General features: G+C 37.8%; 2 protein-coding genes across 2 annotated transcripts in view; one reads left to right on the top strand and one right to left on the bottom strand.

The window, feature by feature from the left end:
• Window positions 1–5,183, bottom strand: LOC115214874. The gene is made up of 2 exons (XM_029783905.1): window positions 5,130–5,183; window positions 1–291 (listed from the first exon to the last, which is right to left on the bottom strand). Exons 1-2 carry the CDS (start codon window positions 5,181–5,183, stop codon window positions 1–3), a joined length of 345 nt encoding a protein of 114 aa, XP_029639765.1.
• A 1,130-nt stretch (window positions 5,184–6,313) lies between these two features.
• Window positions 6,314–18,654, top strand: part of LOC115215194 (hillarin) — a 126,384-nt gene continuing 114,043 nt past the window's right edge. The window contains exon 1 of the mRNA XM_029784385.2: window positions 6,314–6,764. Coding sequence (XP_029640245.1) covers window positions 6,589–6,764 — 176 coding nt within the window. The 5' untranslated portion in view covers window positions 6,314–6,588. The remainder of the gene's footprint in view (window positions 6,765–18,654) is intronic.

Genomic DNA, 18,654 nt, shown 5'->3' with positions numbered 1-18,654 from the left:
TCAAGGAGATGAAGGGCTCTTCAATTGTGATGACTGCTGCTTTGTTTCAGGGCTGTAACCATAGACCCAACTCTTGTCCCTGAGGATGAACCTTGACATGAAGGATGGGCTGTCAGCAGCACACTGATGGAGATTTGGACAGATTTCAACATGATATTCTTTCTGCTCAGTGGTCGGCAAGAAGGGGACAAACTTGGTAGAGACATGCTGCTTGTTCAATTCAAAAATAAGGATTGCTTGCACAAACCCATATGGCAGACCAACAACATCGGCAATGTTGTTGATTTTCCTCTAAATAAGTGAAATTGTATGCAAACTTCAATAGGCAAAAATAGAAATGTGCTATTTTCTTAACAACAACAACAACCAAACAAACAAACAAACAAACAATTAAATGATGACATCAGGATGCAATTTGGCCTCAATAAATGTGCAAAAGCTACCTTTATCAAAGGAAAATTGACAGAAACAGCTAATGTTAACCTTGACCAGCAGAATGTCATAAAAGAGTTAGAACCAGTGGAGAGCTACAAATACCTGGGAATAATTGAAGGGGATGTATTGACGAGGGAAAGGATCAGAAGAGAATGTTATCGCAGGGTGAGAGCAATACTGAAAACAGAGCTAAATGCAAGAAACAGGATCAAAGCAATCAATGCTTTAGCCATACCAGTCATGACTTACATTTTCAATATCATTAACTGGTCAATTACTGAAATATGTAATCTTGACAGAAAAATCTGAAAACTGCTGACAATGCATAGAATGTACCACCCTATGGCAAATATAGAACGATTTTATCTGCCAAGAAATGAAGATTGCTACAACTGGCCTAGATACCTACATGAAAAACTGGATGTTAAAACTTGTCTCAAAACATGAAAACAAGAAAGCATCATACTCAGTAACACAACAGCCAAAGGAATATCTAAGTGAATTCCAAATACAACAAATTCCAGAATTAGTCGTACTAGAAACAAGTGCAGAAAAAACTAAGTGCATGAAAACTCATGCTAAAACTGCTGCCTTAGATATTCTGACTGATAAATGGCAAAGAAAACCTCGCAATGGCAAATACCCAAAGAGAGCGAATAATGCCGATGTTGACAAAGCCCTTACCCATGAATGGCTAATGGCTTCTGGCTTAAAATCAGAAACAGAAGGGTTTATCATAGCATCCCAAGATCAATGCCTACCTACAAGGCCAACATATTAAACAGAAGCTCCCCAATATGTCGTGTATGTCAACAACAAAATGAGACTATTGATTATGTTTCTCCATGTGCAGTTTTCTTGCACCTATAGAGTATCTCAACAGGCATGATAGAGCTGCACAATATATTCACTGGGTAATTTGCAAAAACCTGGACTTGACCCATAATAAAAACTGGTGGGAACACAAACCACCCTTAGTGCTTGAAAATGATCACATCTCACTCCTCTGGAACTTCACCATTCAAACTGACAGAAAGATAGATGCAAATAGGCCAGACATCATATTGAAAGACTTCAAACAAAAATCATGCCTCCTCAATTGATATGACTGTCCCAATCTATATAAACGTATCTGTCAAGACCTACCAAAAACTGAGCAAATATAAAGATCTTGAAATAGAAATTAGCAAAATGTGGAACCTGAAGACTAAAACAATACCTGTTGTCATAGGTGATCTAGGAATAATAGCTAAAGGGGCTGATTGCTACCTAGCTCAGATACCAGGAAACCCCAAATTGGCAGAAATTCAAAAGACAGCGCTCATGGGATCTGCCCATATCCAACAAAATACTGTCTATGTAATCTCAAAATTTAAAACAAACAAATAATTTTATTATGGTTTCTGAAACATTCTTTAGAACAACACTAAGTATAAAACCAAATATATGGCATCCTAGGCATAACACCAACATGAACTTCTAGCTTGTTGTCTCTTGAGGTCTCTGGGTTAGACTTGGAGCCAACTTATACAAAGGCAAAGCAAAAGTCAAACATAAAATAATACTAATACTAATAATAATAATAATTATAATAATAATAATAATAATAATAATAATAATAATAATAAAAGGTTATGATGTGATATTGAAAGAATTGAAACAAAGAGTAGTAGCAACCAAAGCAAAACTGGAAAGATATAATAGAAAAAGATAGTTCAGACAAAACAGATTGTTTGAAGCAAATCAGAAGAAACTGCTTCAGGAACTAGATGGGCAAATACACGTAACAATGATACCAGATGCAAAGGAAAGCAAGGCATTCTGGAGAGGGATCTGAGACCAACCTATAGAGCATAATGATGAAGTGGAGTGGATGCATGAAATCTAAGATTGGTTAAGAAATATAGAAGTCCAAGAAGACAAAAAGATAACTACAGAAATGATAAAAAAAACAATTAAGAAAATTCCCAAATTGGAAGACCAGCTTGACAACTGCTATTGATGTGGTTACAGCCTTGTACCAGAGTGGTTTGATAAAAAGAAGAATAGAATAAGTACCAGGTTTTAAAGAAAAGAAATAAGAACTGGGTTCATTTGACTAAAATTTTTCAAGGCAATGCCCTAGCGTGGCAGCAGTCTTATGATTGAAACAAGTAAAAAGTAGAAGATATATATGTATATATATATATATATCATAATGATGATGATGATGATGATAATAATAATAATAATAATAATAATAATAATAATAATAATAATAATAATAATAATAATAATAACAATAACAATAATAATTTCTGATGCGCACTCTATACAATCTTTTTACTCTTTCGTTTTTCTCTCTTTCTCTTTCTTATTCTTTTACCTCCTTTTCTCTCACTATTCCATCCAATTACTCTGTCACTTTCTCTCCATCACTCCTCCTCCCTTGCTCACATGGCTTCCATGTGACCATCGGCCAATTTTCTTTCTTCTCCTAACTTGTGTTTCTTTCTCTCCGTTGTAACTGGAACAAGGAAGACGTGTTCTTGACTGTCTCCTGTCCAAGCTTGACTTATGCATTTGCCACCACAACCTCATTTAGGCTTAGCAGCCCTTCTTGTTTGTTTGCACTGTCCTGTTTGTGTAACCAATTTTGACCCTCTGCAAAATTCCAAATTTTATTTAATTTGCCTTGCGAGAGCAACTGTTTTATAGGAAGTGTATATTGTTAAATGTTCGAAATACGAAAGTAGAAAAACAGCCAACAACTGATGAAGGGTCGTTCTTTATGTTGTTTGTCTTGTTTTCCGTTTGTGTCTTTCGTTGTTCGAAAAAATAGTTCATATTCCATGTACTCGTACTTCGTATTTTGTTGTTGTACATGTTTCATGATGTCCTGTGCCCATATATGCAGTCCCACTAGTGGAGACACCTACCAAGCCTTTGCAAATATATATATTTACAGTGAAATCTATTCACTGGTCACTGTAATTAGAAATATTGAATTTATAAATGTCTCAAAGAGACATGAGCGGTGGTGGAGCGATAGAGTGGTTGTATAATGTCAACATAATGTGACGGTCCCGTAAAGGAAATTACACCACCGCTATATAGCCCTAGGAAGCATCGACGCTTCCTGTCGGCTTTGACACGTTTCCAGTGTCCTTATATTTGCAAAGGGGAGGCAAGCACCCCTGCCAGCTAGGACTAGCAACCTGAAGACATGCATGTTTCTGGGTCTTGCCCGTCATCAGTCCAGGGTAGCGAGTCCCGCTAGTGGAGATACCTGTGTGTCCTTGGTGCTTGCATTAGAAACTATAGTACAGATCTGTGGTTCTCTAGTCAATGATGATACACTTCAAATGTCTGAGTTACCATTGTCAAAGTGGATGGCTTATTTATCATTATTGTAGACTATGTATGGTTCTTGTTGGTGGTTGCATGAATAAAAACTGAAGCAAACTCACAGACATTTAATCAAAATATTTTTTGCCGGATATGCTAGTTGCTGCTGGTTATTTACAAATTAATAATTACCAACTGGGAGGAGAGGAAAACTGCTCAGTGAATGTAGAAAGCTGTCTGTGTGACAACGTGTGTGTCCAAGTGTCGGGAGTTGTCTGTGCAAAAGTCCAAGGTGATCCATGGCATCAGTAATCTGTAGGCTGTCTGGGCTATGAGTTGACTACATGGAATGAGGTGAGGCATGTGAATCAGTTGGCTGTCCTCAACCCTCTGCCACGAGTTAAGTGCCAGATTGGTTTTATTGGGGACAAGAGGGTGAATTTCAGAACATTCAAGAAAGCCATATCACACCACAGCTTCATGCTGATTGGTTGATTTATAGACCAATCATGTGAAACTGTGCTGGCTTACTTGTATCACCTAACTGAGTATCTAGCGGTCAAGATTTGAATCCCCGCTACAACTTTAAACATCGTCCAATAATGGATCCATGGTTCAGAAGTTTCAGAGTTTTGAGGAGTGTAGAACCACTCCTTAACCACTCATTGTTCCCAGGTTTACTCTGACCCAGTGTAGTACCACTTGTCAGGGTCCTAGCAATGAGATAAATAGTATATTGACAACTGGGAGATAAAAACCCCTAGTTTGCATTAGAACTTCCTTCTAGGACAGTGGTTCTCAAACTGGGGTCCATGGTCCCCTAGGGGACTGCGAAGCGATTTTAGGGGGACCACGAAGGGATGCTGCAGTATTGTGGCTTGAGACAGTTAAGTTTAAAATATGCAGATATAATGGTTGATCGTGAATGTGCTGTCGGTATTTTTCATTTCTCATTTGTTTTGTAATCAATTGATCAACTGGTTCCCCATATTTTCATGTGTATGTATTGTATCCCTTGTTACTCGATCATGAGCCGACTTTCATCATGTATGGAATATCGTTTATGTATGTGTGTATTGCTACCTAAGTGTAAGCATATATGTATAGATGGAAGAATCGTTGGTGCATCGGGTAAAATACCTGACGTCATTTAGCTTCATAGAATTTTATGTTCTGAGTTCAAATCTTGCTGCTGTCAACTTTGTCTTTCATCCATCCAGAGTCGATAAAATAAAGAATCAGTCAAGTACTGACGTTGATTTTTTTTTTCATTCATTTTTACCCCTTGTTCCTACAATGCAAATGGAATTAGAAGACGAACGCTTTGAGGATGAAAGTTAGACGAAGTTTCGGAACAGGACGCTCACGTTAGTTGGATTTTCTGTTTTGACGAGGAATTTTTCAATATATTTTTTCACCATTAGCCTCCTGAATGGTGGTGGTGGTGGGGTCATCCTTTTATGAAAGAAAAGTTTTGAAAATTTGTGATTTTTTTCACTTTTCTCGTGGTTTTTAAGTACGAGGTGCCAAAACAATTGGCCAAGATCGGTCTGGAGAGGGTGGCGAGGGAAGGGTGAAGTGAAAAAAATCTTCAGAAAATTTCTTCATAAAAAGATGCCCCCATCTTCATCCCCCAAATACTGTAAGACGTGGTGAACAAAGGTTTGGAAAAATCTTCGTCAAAACGGAATAGATCCGAAAGTTGAATCTATAGAGATGGACATGTAAACTGGCTGGAATAGCTGGTCAAATCCAGGTAGAGTATAAATTACTGAAGAGTTAAACGTATTGGTAGAGAGTATGTAATATGTATACGCAAGCTCTCACACTGGCGTGTGTTTAGATAAGAGAGAGAGAGGGAGAGAAAGAGAAAAAGAGAGAGAGAAAGAAAGAAAGAAAGAAAGAAAGAGACAGAGAAAGAAAGAGAGAGAGAGAGAGGAGCGCGAGCATGTGTGAATGTTTTCATGTGTGAGAGAGCATGTGTGCGCGCGTGTGTGTGTTTATGTATGAGAAATAGCGTGTGTAAATGGTGTTATGTATGAGAGCCCTTTTGTGTTTATGTATGAGAGAACTTGCGTGTGTGCGTGTATGAGAGAGAGAGAGAGAGAGAGAGAGAGAGAGAAAGAGAAAGTAAAGGAGAATTAGAGACTTACTGTTTATGTATTGGTGTGACCATCTGTGACAGAGTGTGTACAGGTACGTGTGTGAGTGAGGTTTTTTTAATCGAGGAGAGAGAGAGAGAGAGTAAACAAGTTTCGTATTGGTTTTTTTGACAGTTCTTGTATTGTACAAACATACATATGCACACACTCACATACGCACGCTCACACACACACACACCTACACGCCTTCTCTCATTCTCTCTTACACTCTTCTATACATACACACACACTCTTCTGAACTTAAACTTTCAGATTTTCACACACACAAACACGAACACGTTTCTGGTCTAAACTTTCCTTGTTTCGTGAGCACGCACGCACGCACTTTACTTGACATACACCACAGAGAGAGAGAGAGGGAGAGAGAAAGCAAGAAGATATTGACTGGAAAGTGAGAAAGAGAGAGAAAAGGGAAAGAGAGAAGGAAAACAAGAAGACATTGACTGGGATAGTGAGAAAGAAAGAGAGAGAAAGGCTGGCATAGAAAGAGAGAGAGAGAGAGAGAGAGAGGGTGATATAGGCAGGCGAAGTCCAGAGCAAGAGTCAACAAAGGAATACCACCACTAACATTGCTACTGCTAATAATAATTCATAACAATAACATAGCCTATGTATTGTTGTCAGTGGTGAATAGTTTCCTAGTGTGTTTCTCCAACGGACAGTCATGTCGATAGAGGATGATAAAAATGGTCAAGTGGAGAGAAGATTTCAGAATTTATCCCATATATTCCATCCTATAATCCAGGAGAGGAGTATATGTTTTCGATGTGATAATATTGTCTACCAATACGAGAGAGCTGGCCCTGTTCATGATGTTATTTTTCATAAACAATGTTTCAGGTAAGTGGCGACTGATGTGAAGAGGTGTGCAATAGAGTGTGGTGGTGGTGGTGGTGGTGGTGATGTTTAATTGTTACCGATGAGCCCCCAAGTCAAAGGTGATTGAGCAAAACCTATGATTAAATACAGGTGTACTTACCCAAGTGTGTCCCCTTCCCCCCGCTTCAACTTTGTCTCTGCGCATAACTTTCAGAAAAATTAATATTTTCCTAATAAAATTTTCTATAAATACCTTTCACATCGGATAGATGACTATTATTTTAATGTGGAAAAAAAGAAAACAAAACAAATTAGTGGGCGCGCACACACGTTCTGCCGCAACTATTTTTTTCAAAATTTTAAGTTTTAATGTGTGTATGAATGTATGCGCGCTCACAAAGTTCTGTTTTGTTTCTCACGTTAAAGTTCAATACATCGTAAGCTACACCATCGGAATTCCTTCAGATGTCATAAAAAAACCCTTCATTTTTGTGAAAATTGTGAGGAAATAAAGTCGATGGTGTAGATATACCGAACTAACTTCTAACTATGACTATCCTAAGTATTCCTATAGAAATAAAGTGTACCATGCACCATAAACATTGATTTCTTCGAAAAGATTAAGTATCGGAGATTACGAATTAGAAAAAAAAAAAAAAAAGTGGGTAGAGAGTTAACACCGACCCCATTAATTATTCAGTATTTCGTCTGTCGCTACGTTCTGAGTTCAAATTCCGACGAGGTCGACTTTGCCTTTCATCCTTTCGGGGTCGATTAAATAAGTACCAGTTACGCACTGAGGTCGATATAATCGACTTAATCCGTTTGTCTGTCCTTGTTTGTCCCTTCTGTGTTTAGCCCCTTGTGGGTAGTAAAGAAATACCCATTAATTATTCAGTGACGATTTTCTTTTTTACATTTTTTATTTTTATATATATGTGTTTTAAGCATTTGAAAGGATTTTTCAAAATAATGCGTGACATATTTCAGAAAAAGTGTTAGGAAAGAGCAGACTAAAAAATTTATGTATCAAAAATAACTCCCACCTGCCCAAAATAGGGTTGGGGTGCCGATTCGTTTGCTACAAAACTTAACACAGACAGACCCACAGAAATTCCTTTGGATCTTTTTATTTTGAAGGCCAGTTGTTTAGTTAACTAGGAAAATCTGGCCTTCAAAATGAAAAGATCCTTTTTTTTTCCTTTGGCGCACTAGAAAATTTCCGACTCTATTCTGTAGGATTGTCCTATCCTTTATTTTTTAAAGGTATGTTGAAAAACATATTTAAAGATCTATTCTTTATTTTAAGTCGGTAAGGTTTTTGATATAACAGATGTGGTGATCACTCCGAAGCTTCGTTGTGGAACCTTAAGTGAAGGATTTATTTATTTCATATACTAAGTGGAGAAATGAAGAGGACTGAGTGAATGAAAAAGTGAGAGTCAGGGGTTTTTTTATGTTAAAAAGAAAGTTTGAACAACTAAATCCAACCACGTACCTGTCGGAATTATATCCTAATTTCATGAGCTTATTTTCTAAACTTTTTGAAAATGTACACCTAATTTCTTTTTCTGCTCTGTGTCTGTGTGTGTGTGTGTGTGTGTGTGTACATACATTGAATAGATAAGAGAAGTGAGTTGAGAGATGTTTATTCCATTCGTGTGTGTATTAGACAGACAGACAGACAGATAGATAGATAGATAGATAGATAGATAGACAGACAGACAGATAGATAGATAGATAGACAGACAGACAGACAGACAGATAGATAGATAGATAGATAGATAGACTTGACGTGCCTATGTACTTTTCCTGTTTATAGCACATTTATCATTCATTTTTCTGTTTTCCTGTGTACTATACATTACTGTTTTGACGAAGGTAAAGAATACGCACACCCGGTGTTTAGGGTTTAGGTTACGCCGAAAATGGGTGGTGTGCGCATTCTTTGCTTCCGTCGCTGTTTTTACTTGATTTATTGCTGCATTCTACCCTTACTTTTTAGCTTTTCTAACAAGTTTTAGTACACCAAAGCCTTGCAAACAATAAACCCATTATTACTAGTAGTAACACCTTTTTGATCTCCATGTGTCTAACACACGTGGACATGCCTACAAAGTCAGAAAACAACACAGCTCCCATGACTTTCGGAAACATTTTTTCACGCTCAAAGTTGCTGAAGCATGGAATAAACTGCCTGCGTCAGTTGTTGACTGCCATGACACTGCATCCTTTAAGGCCCTCATGCTTTCCGAAATCCGCCGAAATTACACCTGATTATATATACACTTTAGATGAGTTGTAGTGCACCTGAGCACTGTGCACAATTATTATTATTATTATTATTATTATTATTATTATTATTATTATTATTATTATTATTTATTAACAGTGTAAAATGAATGCTATATAGCCTGTTACTTCTTTCATACGCCATAAATTTTGGCGCGCCCGAAACAAACATGTATGTACGTCTGTGGCTAATGGCCAAATTGATAAAGTGTCTTACAAAATGCCTTGTATTTAGTTACGTGCTCCTCTCTCTTTAAATGCTGAATTTAAATTGTCATTGGGGTCGACTTCACACGATATAATCCACACCATTTCTTCCACTTGTTATATTACTGACATTCTGCAACGATAGAAATAGAAATATTTTAATTTCGCCCAGTAAATTTAAATTGAAAACAAATTATTGATTTATATTTTAAAGTAAAGTATAGCAGGTGTGTGTGTGTGTGTGTGTATTGGCGCAAGCTTAGTTGTGTGGTAAGAAGCTTGCTTCCCCAGCTACATGGTTCCAGTTTCAATCCCACTGCGTGGCACCTTGGCCAAATGTCTTCTATAGCTTCGTCTACACCTCCGTAACTCATCAGTTCAGCAAAAGAAACCGAGAGAAAAGAAAAAATGTACTGGTCCATTCATTCAACTAGCCTCAATCTAATAACTGAAACAAGTAAAAGATAAAAGATATATAGCGTAAATGACATGGTGCAACTTGGCTCATCAGAAGGTGACCTCTTGCATGCATCGAATCTGTTTGCTGCCTAGTACAGCAGAGACGAGAATTAGTATTGAGAAGAAAGTTTTCCCAGTGCATGTTACTCTTTTACTTGTTTCAGTCATTTGACTTCGGCCATGCTGGAGCACCGCCTTTTAGTCGAGCAAATCGACCCCGGGACTTATTCTTTTGTAAGCCCAGTACTTATTCTATCACTCTCTTTTGCAGAACTACTAAGTTACGGGGACGTAAACACACCAGCATCGGTTGTCAAGCAATGCTAGGGGGACAAACACAGACACACAAACACATACACACACACATATATATATACATATATACGACAGGCTTCTTTCAGTTTCCGTCTACCAAATCCACTCACAAGGCATTGGTAGGCCTGGGGCTATAGCAGAAGACACTTGCCCAAGATGCCACGCAGTGGGACTGAACCCGGAACCATGTGGTTGGTTAGCAAGCTACTTACCACACAGCCACTCCTGCGGAACATCATTGAGGCAAGTGGAGAAGTTTAAGAATTTTGTCACCATATTCATGAGTGATGGGAAGTAGGTAGGTGAATTGCATGCCAGAATTGCTGGTACTGACATGGTAACATACAGGCTCCAACATTTTATACTCAGAAGAGAAGAGGTTGGTAAAAATGCCAAACTTGATATCTTCAATTCTGTTTCCATACCTATCCTCACCTGTGGTCATGAATGTTGGGCAACAACCAAAAGAATACAATTACGAATACATGCAGCCAAAATGGAGTTTCTCTGAAGGATCTCTGGTGTACCATTTCTCAACAGCGTACATAACTCGGAAGTCAAGGAGTCTTTCTAGATTGAGAGGACATAGCTCCAATGCTCTCTTTACTCTTTTACTTGTTTCAGTCATTTGACTATGGCCATGCTGGAGCACCGCCTTTAGTCGAACAAATCGACCCCAGGGCTTATTCTTTGTAAGCCTAGTACTTATTCTATCGGTCTCTTTTGCCGAACCGCTAAGTTTCGGGGACGTAAACACACCAGCATTGGTTGTCAAGCGATGTTGGGAGGGGGGACCAACACAGACACACAAATATACACACACACTTACATATATACGATGGGCTTCTTTCAGTTTCTGTCTACCAAATCCACTCACAGGGCTATAGTAGAAGACACTTGCCCAAGGTGCCACACAGTGGGACTGAACCCGGAACCATCTGGATGGTAAGCAAGCTACGTACCACACAGCCACTCTTACGCCTATGGACATGATTAGAATGTTGCAGGAAAGACTCGCAAGACAGGATCTTTATGCTGAGCCAGCTAACCTAGAGGTAGACTAAGAACAAGATGGTAGGATAATATTCATTGTCTCAGTTGGCCACACTTGGGAATCCAGCCAGAAAGTGTAAGGATGGTTGCTTCTGATAAGATCCTATGGAGATTCCCATGATTCTCCTAGGTAAAATGGGCGGACAAAATGGATATATGGATATATAGTGTGGGTCTGGATTCAGTAGAAACTCTGTGTATTTCTAATGCAGCACTTGACAGAACATTGGCTATTTATTATATCATTCTGGGACTTAAAAGCTTTACAAACCCACTGGTGCAAGAACCCCAGGTGCCTCTAACAAATATAATGAGGAAAAAATTAAGAATCTCTTAACACAACTTTAATATTCATTGCAACTGTTCTTGTCCCACTCCATTTTCAACCAAATTCCATGTAATTGATTCTGTGTGAAAAATTATGCTATATGTGTGATTGAATATGTAATAGTGGCACTTCATCAGACTAGCATTAAAGCCATGCCTCTTTGCTATATATGTATGTATATATTCAATTGTCACTAAAGTGACTAAGGGTACAAGTTAGCATCAGCATTGCTAGAAATAAGAGTCAAAACAGCTCTTAGCTTCAGGCAAGCACTTACCTAATGACTGACTCCATCACTGATTCCTACAGTATTTTCTATAAATTGACAAGGCAAGTTAGGTTTAGCCCTCAGCAATTGAGTAGGGGTCACTGATGAGGATTAATCAAATCCTGGCTGTAGACTGAAATACAATCATAACCATCCACAAAGGAGTGAAAGTAATACAACTATAACAAAAAAGCTTAGAATTAACTGAAGTACAGTCTGGAAAATTGTCTAGAAATTTCAAGAGAGTGGTTCCAATGCTGATTGACCTGGAAATGACCAAAAAAAAAAAAAAAAAACAAGTGTGCAGGCCCCTCAGCTTATCAAAGTACCAGAGAAATGATACAGTGAAATCTTCATTGTTCCATCAGAAAACTGGCTGCCACAGCAAAAATAAGCCGAACATTGATGTATCAAGTGCTGAAGGAGGATCTCAGGACCCACCCCTACAAGATGATCCTTTGTCATGAGCTCACGCAAGTTTAAAGGGCCATGAGGCAGAAAAAAAGTCGTCTTATCCTGCATCAGATTGCTAAAGGTACGTTGCCCAACCTGGTGTTCACTGATGAAAAGAAATTTGACATCAAACACAATAAACCACCAGAATGACTGACTTTGGAGTGTATCTGGCTATGTCGAAGGTAGACTCGTAAATCAATGTCAAAATCTATAGTCAGTTATGGTTTGGGCTGCTGTGACAGCCACCGGAAGGTCTCTTCTCATTCTTGTTCCCTTCGGTGTTAAGATTAACACCCAGTGATACATTGGTGACATTCTGGCCACTGAACTGCTTCCATGGGCAAATGAACACTTTCAAGGTGCACCTTGCAGCCTCCAGCAGGACCTGGCACCATCCCACAGCTCCAAACAGAGACATCACTGGATTCAGAAAAACATTCCATCATTCATAGACAAGGATATATGGCTGTTAAGAAACCCCGATCTCAAACTTTTGGATTTTTATGTTTAGTCCATTTTAGAGACAAGGGTCTTCAGCACACTTCATGCTTCACTTGACACTCAGAAGGCAAGACTGTGCCATGAATGGAATTCAGTTCTGCAAGAAAAGTCAAAAAATTTGTTTTGTTCATTCCCTTACTTTCGGCACATATCTATGTGATAGATAAAGTAGTTTAGAGCCATTTGGCATCTTCTTCCAGCATGTGACATAATTGCCTCATAATGTGCCCTCATAATTGCCCTTATTATAATTTTATAATTGTATTTATTAAATTATATACTTTGTATTAATTTATACCTTAATTGGTTTTTACATGATAGCTACTTGATAAAATCCTATATCATCATCATCATCATCATTTAGCGTTCGCTTTCCATGCTAGCATGGGTTGGACGGTTCAACTGGGGTCTGGGAAGCCAGAAGGCTGCACCAGGCCCAGTCTGATCTGGCAGTGTTTCTACGGCTGGATGCCCTTCCTAACGCCAACCACTCCGTGAGTGTAGTGGGTGCTTTTTACGTGCCACCCGCACAGGTGCCAGACAGGGCTGGCAAACGGCCACGGATAGATGGTGCTTTTTACATGCCACCAGCACGGTGGCCAGGCGAGGCTGGCAACGGCCACGATTGGATGGTGCTTTTTACGTGCCACCAGCACGGAGGCCAGTCGGGGCAGCGCTGGCCACGGCCAAGATCGGATGGTACGCTTACGTGTCACCGGCACTGGTATCGCAGCTGCTATTTCCATTGATGTTGATCGACTCCGATTTTGGTTCTTATTTCTGATTTCATTTGATTTCATTTGATTTTGATTTCCACTTGCCTCAACGGGTCTTCACAAGTGGAGTTTTGTGTCCCAAGAAGGAAAGGTATGCATAAGTCGACTGGCTACATCCCAGGTAGAGGCCATGGGTAATGGTCTCACTAGTCCTGCCGGATCTTCTTATGCACAGCATACTTCCATAGGTCTCGGTCTCTAGTCATCTCCTCAGTGAGACCTAAAGTTCGAAGGTCGTGCTTCACCATATATAAATTGACAGAATGAAATAAAAAATCCAAGGCTGTAAATAGTTTTCATAACATTTATAAAGAAAAAGTCTTACAACTGTTTCTGGGATATTTTATATATCCCTTCATCAGAGATCGTGTGAGAAAATGTTTGAGTATTAATTATTTTCTGTATTTCATATATTCTCTATAATAATTAATACTCAAACATTTTCTCGCACTGTCTCTGATGAAGGGATATATAAAATATTCCGGAAACAGCTGTAAGACTTTTTCGTTTACAGCCTTGGATTTTTTATCTCATTTTGTCAAGTTATATATATGCATGCTAATACATGACCCACATTGGACTCCTCACTTGAATCATTATCGAACCTGGAGCTTAACCATGGTCTATCCATTCATAGACAAGGATATATGGCTGTTACTTAGTGTTACCTGCCACCTTTTGTTCTTCTTGACAACAATATCTTTCATACCCTATGCACATACACACACACACACACACACACACACACATACATACATATACAGGGTTGGTCAAAAGTCGCCTAACAGTAAATCAAAACCATTTAATTCCAAGATTTATTTATGTTTAATGAGACTTTGCTAATAAATAGACGAATGTTGAAAACTCACAGCATTCATAATTGGAATGAATAAATAAAACTGAATATTAAGTTTTTATGGAATTTTGATATACTGTCGGCTGACTTTTGGCCAACCCTGTATATATATATTTCCTTCCGGTCTTTCAAAATGTGACCGCTTGTGTACCGTTGGCAATTATTTTCCACTGTCTTCCCTTCTCTGGATCTTTCCTTCTCCTATGTTTCCAACGAAGAGCTCCGCTCAAAACGTTAAACTTTCCTTCTTTCCTGAGCGTCCAATAATACTATATTTGTTCCACGTCCTCGTGTTGTTGTGTTTTTTGTGCTTTCTTGTTTGGATTAACTTTATATATATATATATACCACACACACATGCACATACACACATGCAAAAACACACACATTCATATATATAGATGTGTATATCAATTCAATTGTTGTAGGTGTCTGTTAGTCATTAAAAAGACACATAAACTGTTGTGTACATTTTAGCTTTATGATTATTTTATAACAATAATTATATTCTTATTTTCACTGGAAGTTATTATATTTATTGTGCAATAACAATAGATATTTAAAATAATGATAAGAGGTATTATTGTTATAAAATAATAATAATAATAATGGTTTTTGCATAACACAAATATTCATGACTATAATGACATTGTTAAGATGCAATTATTGGACAAATTTGTGCGTGTAACATACATACAGGGTGTTTGGACTAAATTTGACAGTTTGCATAAAAGGAAAAGAATACATAATATCCCGTCCAAAGATTGAAGTATTGAAAAAGAAATATCAATTAGATTATTACTGGGAGATAACAGTTTACTCAAAGAAGCCACCCTCAGCTTCCACTTCAGTCTCAAGACAGCACTTTGAATCTGGTGCATGTAATCCTTATTGCGTCCCTGAGGAAGTCAGCAAAGATCTCCTTGATGCTGGTTGCCAGTTTGACCTTGATGTTGCAGGCAGAGTGGCTGGTGTCTCTGCACTTCACACATAGTGATCCATGGAATTACAGTTGGGGAAATTAGGAAGCCAGAAATTGATACTGGTGAAGTTGGAGCTATTTCTCCAGCAAACATTTTTGACTCTTTCTTAAGTTATGGTTAGGAGCAGAATCTTGTTGCTACACATATGACCTTCCAGTAGCAACCCTCTCCAGCCATGGATTGACTACAGTTTCCAGTAGTTCCACCGCCACGTTCCCTTAGGTTGAGAGGGGACTTTGCACTAGCCACAGATGTGGTTAGTGGCTCTCAACAGTTGTCCTGTAGGAACCTCCAGTTGTCCTCCACATTATGTGATGCTATATCCTCCTCTTTTTCATCAAAAGCTTCAAGTATTTTGTATCTAAATCTCTGTCCATTCAGAGGATCCTTAAGCTTTCAGACCCTTCTTTTCCATGCTGGTCGTCTTCTGGGAAGCCATTTAGCCCTGATCCTGAAGTTGCTAACTATTAACGTATGTTGTGGGGTGCATTCTTCACCTGGGAATGTTTTGGCATTTAATTTATGTTTCTTTAAATCGTTTAAACATATATTTAATCCAATGTGGACATCTCATAGCCTGTTTTCGTCTAGTGTTTATAATAGTATATTTAGAAAGAAAATTTGGTATATTTCTTCCACACCAAAGTTACATCTATTATTGCCTATTCTATAAGGTTTTGCTTTACTAGTAATTTCCCAAGCACTCAAAAATACTTTGTTACTATCTTATAGTGCCCAAATTAACTTCCTAACACCAGTAGTATTCATTTTGTCTCTATTTCTAAACGAATTTAAATTATTGGCAATTCTCTGCTTAATATAACATGAGCTAGCTCCTATATAGAAATATTCCCTATTCTCTGGGGTAATCTTACATCTGTATACGATGTTTTTATGTTTCAAGCAGAAAGACCCTGTACCTTACACAGTCACAACTAATAGTTCTAGAACTTCCATCATCATCCACTTCATCTACTCTAGATGTGATTTTTGTATTCTCCTGCCTTTCTTCTAAACTATCAGTCCTCTCAACAGAGAAAACACCCTGAGCACTTTGCCCTTTAGGATTCATATCCACTACTTCCAGGCCAACTGTGGATCTCCCTCGGGGTCTCTTCAACTATATTGGTTGTCAAACCATAACTCCTATCCTGATACCCAGCTGTGTCACCCACGTTGACATTGAGTCTATGTTTTTAAAGAACCTTAAGAAATTTTTCCTATATTTTTCTTTGTCCCAGTTTGAGGAGTTAAACAGGGTGAAAAGTGCATCATCTCTGTAGAGGCCTCCTCCTATTTCTAGGAGTTCTTTATACAGGCGGAATAAAATGTACATCCCTACTATGTCTGTTGCCTGTGCAGACTCTACTGATCCCATAGTTATATCGAATATCTTTTGTCTGTCCTTTCTCACCCAGTACTCTTCCTCAAATTTTATAATTGATTTCCTAGCTGCTAAAATAATATCTACTTCTACTCTAGTAAGTGCTAAGTTTCTCATAACAAACATGAGTGCCTTATTTAAGAGGAGAGGATTAATTGAAGCATAATAGTTAGATGTGTCGATTTGCATGAATCTTGTCTTGTTTTTATCTGGGATTTTAGTAAACCAGTCAGTTTCCTTATATGAACTAGACCATAGTTTAAGCTTAATGACATTCTTAGTTGTGGGTATGTACTTACCTATGATAAGCTTATCCTACCAAGGTCTGATTTAGAAGGGCAGATGAGTCTAACAGTAGGGTTAGTGTAAAAGTTATATATATAATGAAATTGATAAAGATCAGGAGAATGGAGATTTGCACATCCAAGTTTTATTATACAGTTAATTACATCATTCTTCATCAAGACCTACGCACATTTCCTCTGCAAGCCACTGCACATTGTTAAGTGTGTATCTCAGTGTTTAGTATTGGTGCAACTTCATCAGGAAAGCAACAGACTCATAGTTTAATAATTGTAATAACATTAACAAACCAAAAATTAATTGGAAAATTTTTTTAAAAATAAGAATACTATTGTACATTAGTAGAATGATGGCAAGCAAGGATTTGAATTAAGAACTTGCAGGAACATACAAGAACATTGGCTTACTTTAAGACCAAATGTAGCAATAAATTCCTGACTAACTAGGGTAATATAAAGATCAAGAGATATGTGATTATTTATAGTAGCTCTAACACTAGATAAGGGAATAATTTTGGTCAAGCTCATACTACTTTCAGATGATATCCGATTAGTAGTAATAATAGACTCTGATGAAGTTGCACCAATAATTAACACCAGCTGCACACTTAACAGTGTGCAGTGGCTAGCAGTGGAAACACACATAGGTCTTGACAAAGAATGATGTCATAACTGTATAATAAAACTTAGATTTGCAAATCTCCATTCTCCTGATCTTTATTAATTTCATTATTTTTTTTATCTATGGAAACTATGCAATCCTTATAAGGACATTTGGATCTACCAAGTGAGTATTAACCGAGTATAGTAAATTTTAACTAACTTCAGTTTCATCGACATTCACTATGGCTAGCCAGCATTGACAACTGATAAGAGTGAACACTATATCTGCTAGGATTATATATCCCTCAAAACCATTTTCAAAATACACACGAACTCACACACACACACACACACACACACACATATTGCGATCAAATCTCCTGCAGTTAACCTGGGATCCCTTGACAACAATGTAACTTTTATTTGACTAAGGTATAATCCTTATTTGGCAAAGGTATAATCATCACTATCAGCATCTTAACTTCCACTTTTCCATGCTTGCAAGGAGGCAGATATATCTATATCAATGTGCCCCTTGTGTTGCTGGGCTCACATGTTTCTGAGCAACATTATAATCCCCTTGTCTGACAAGCAACAAATAATTTGGACATAGTTATAAATCTTTTTGCTGACAAAGATCACCCAACTTGTGAAGATATATCGAGAAAGCCTGGACATGGTTTTGTGGCTGACTGCAAACAAAACGATCACCATTTGATAGTTAGACTTGTTTGCATTGTGGATAACAAACACGTTACACAAGGAGAAAATACAAAATTGCAAATACACATGCACACAGAAAGGCCCACATATGCATATATGTACATATACACAAATTTATATATATATGTATACACACACACACACATATATATATATATATATATATATACACTCTCAGTAGTTCATATATCCCAAAAAGAAGCACACTCTAAAGCATCAGAGCAGTAATATATTATTTTAGGAAGTTAAAAGTTATGGTTGGTCATAGAGTGACCATTGGTTTTGCACTTATAAAGTGCTTGGTGGTGTAAACGACTGGTCATTCTATGACCAGCCATAACTTTTAACTTTCTAACATATCTATGTATGTATATCTCTTATGATAAAAGGCAGATTTTCTCTGCC

This window comes from Octopus sinensis, linkage group LG8, assembly GCF_006345805.1.
Source record: "Octopus sinensis linkage group LG8, ASM634580v1, whole genome shotgun sequence".
In the NCBI taxonomy this organism is placed as follows: domain Eukaryota; kingdom Metazoa; phylum Mollusca; class Cephalopoda; order Octopoda; family Octopodidae; genus Octopus; species Octopus sinensis.
This window is presented reverse-complemented; position numbering and strand designations above follow the sequence as displayed.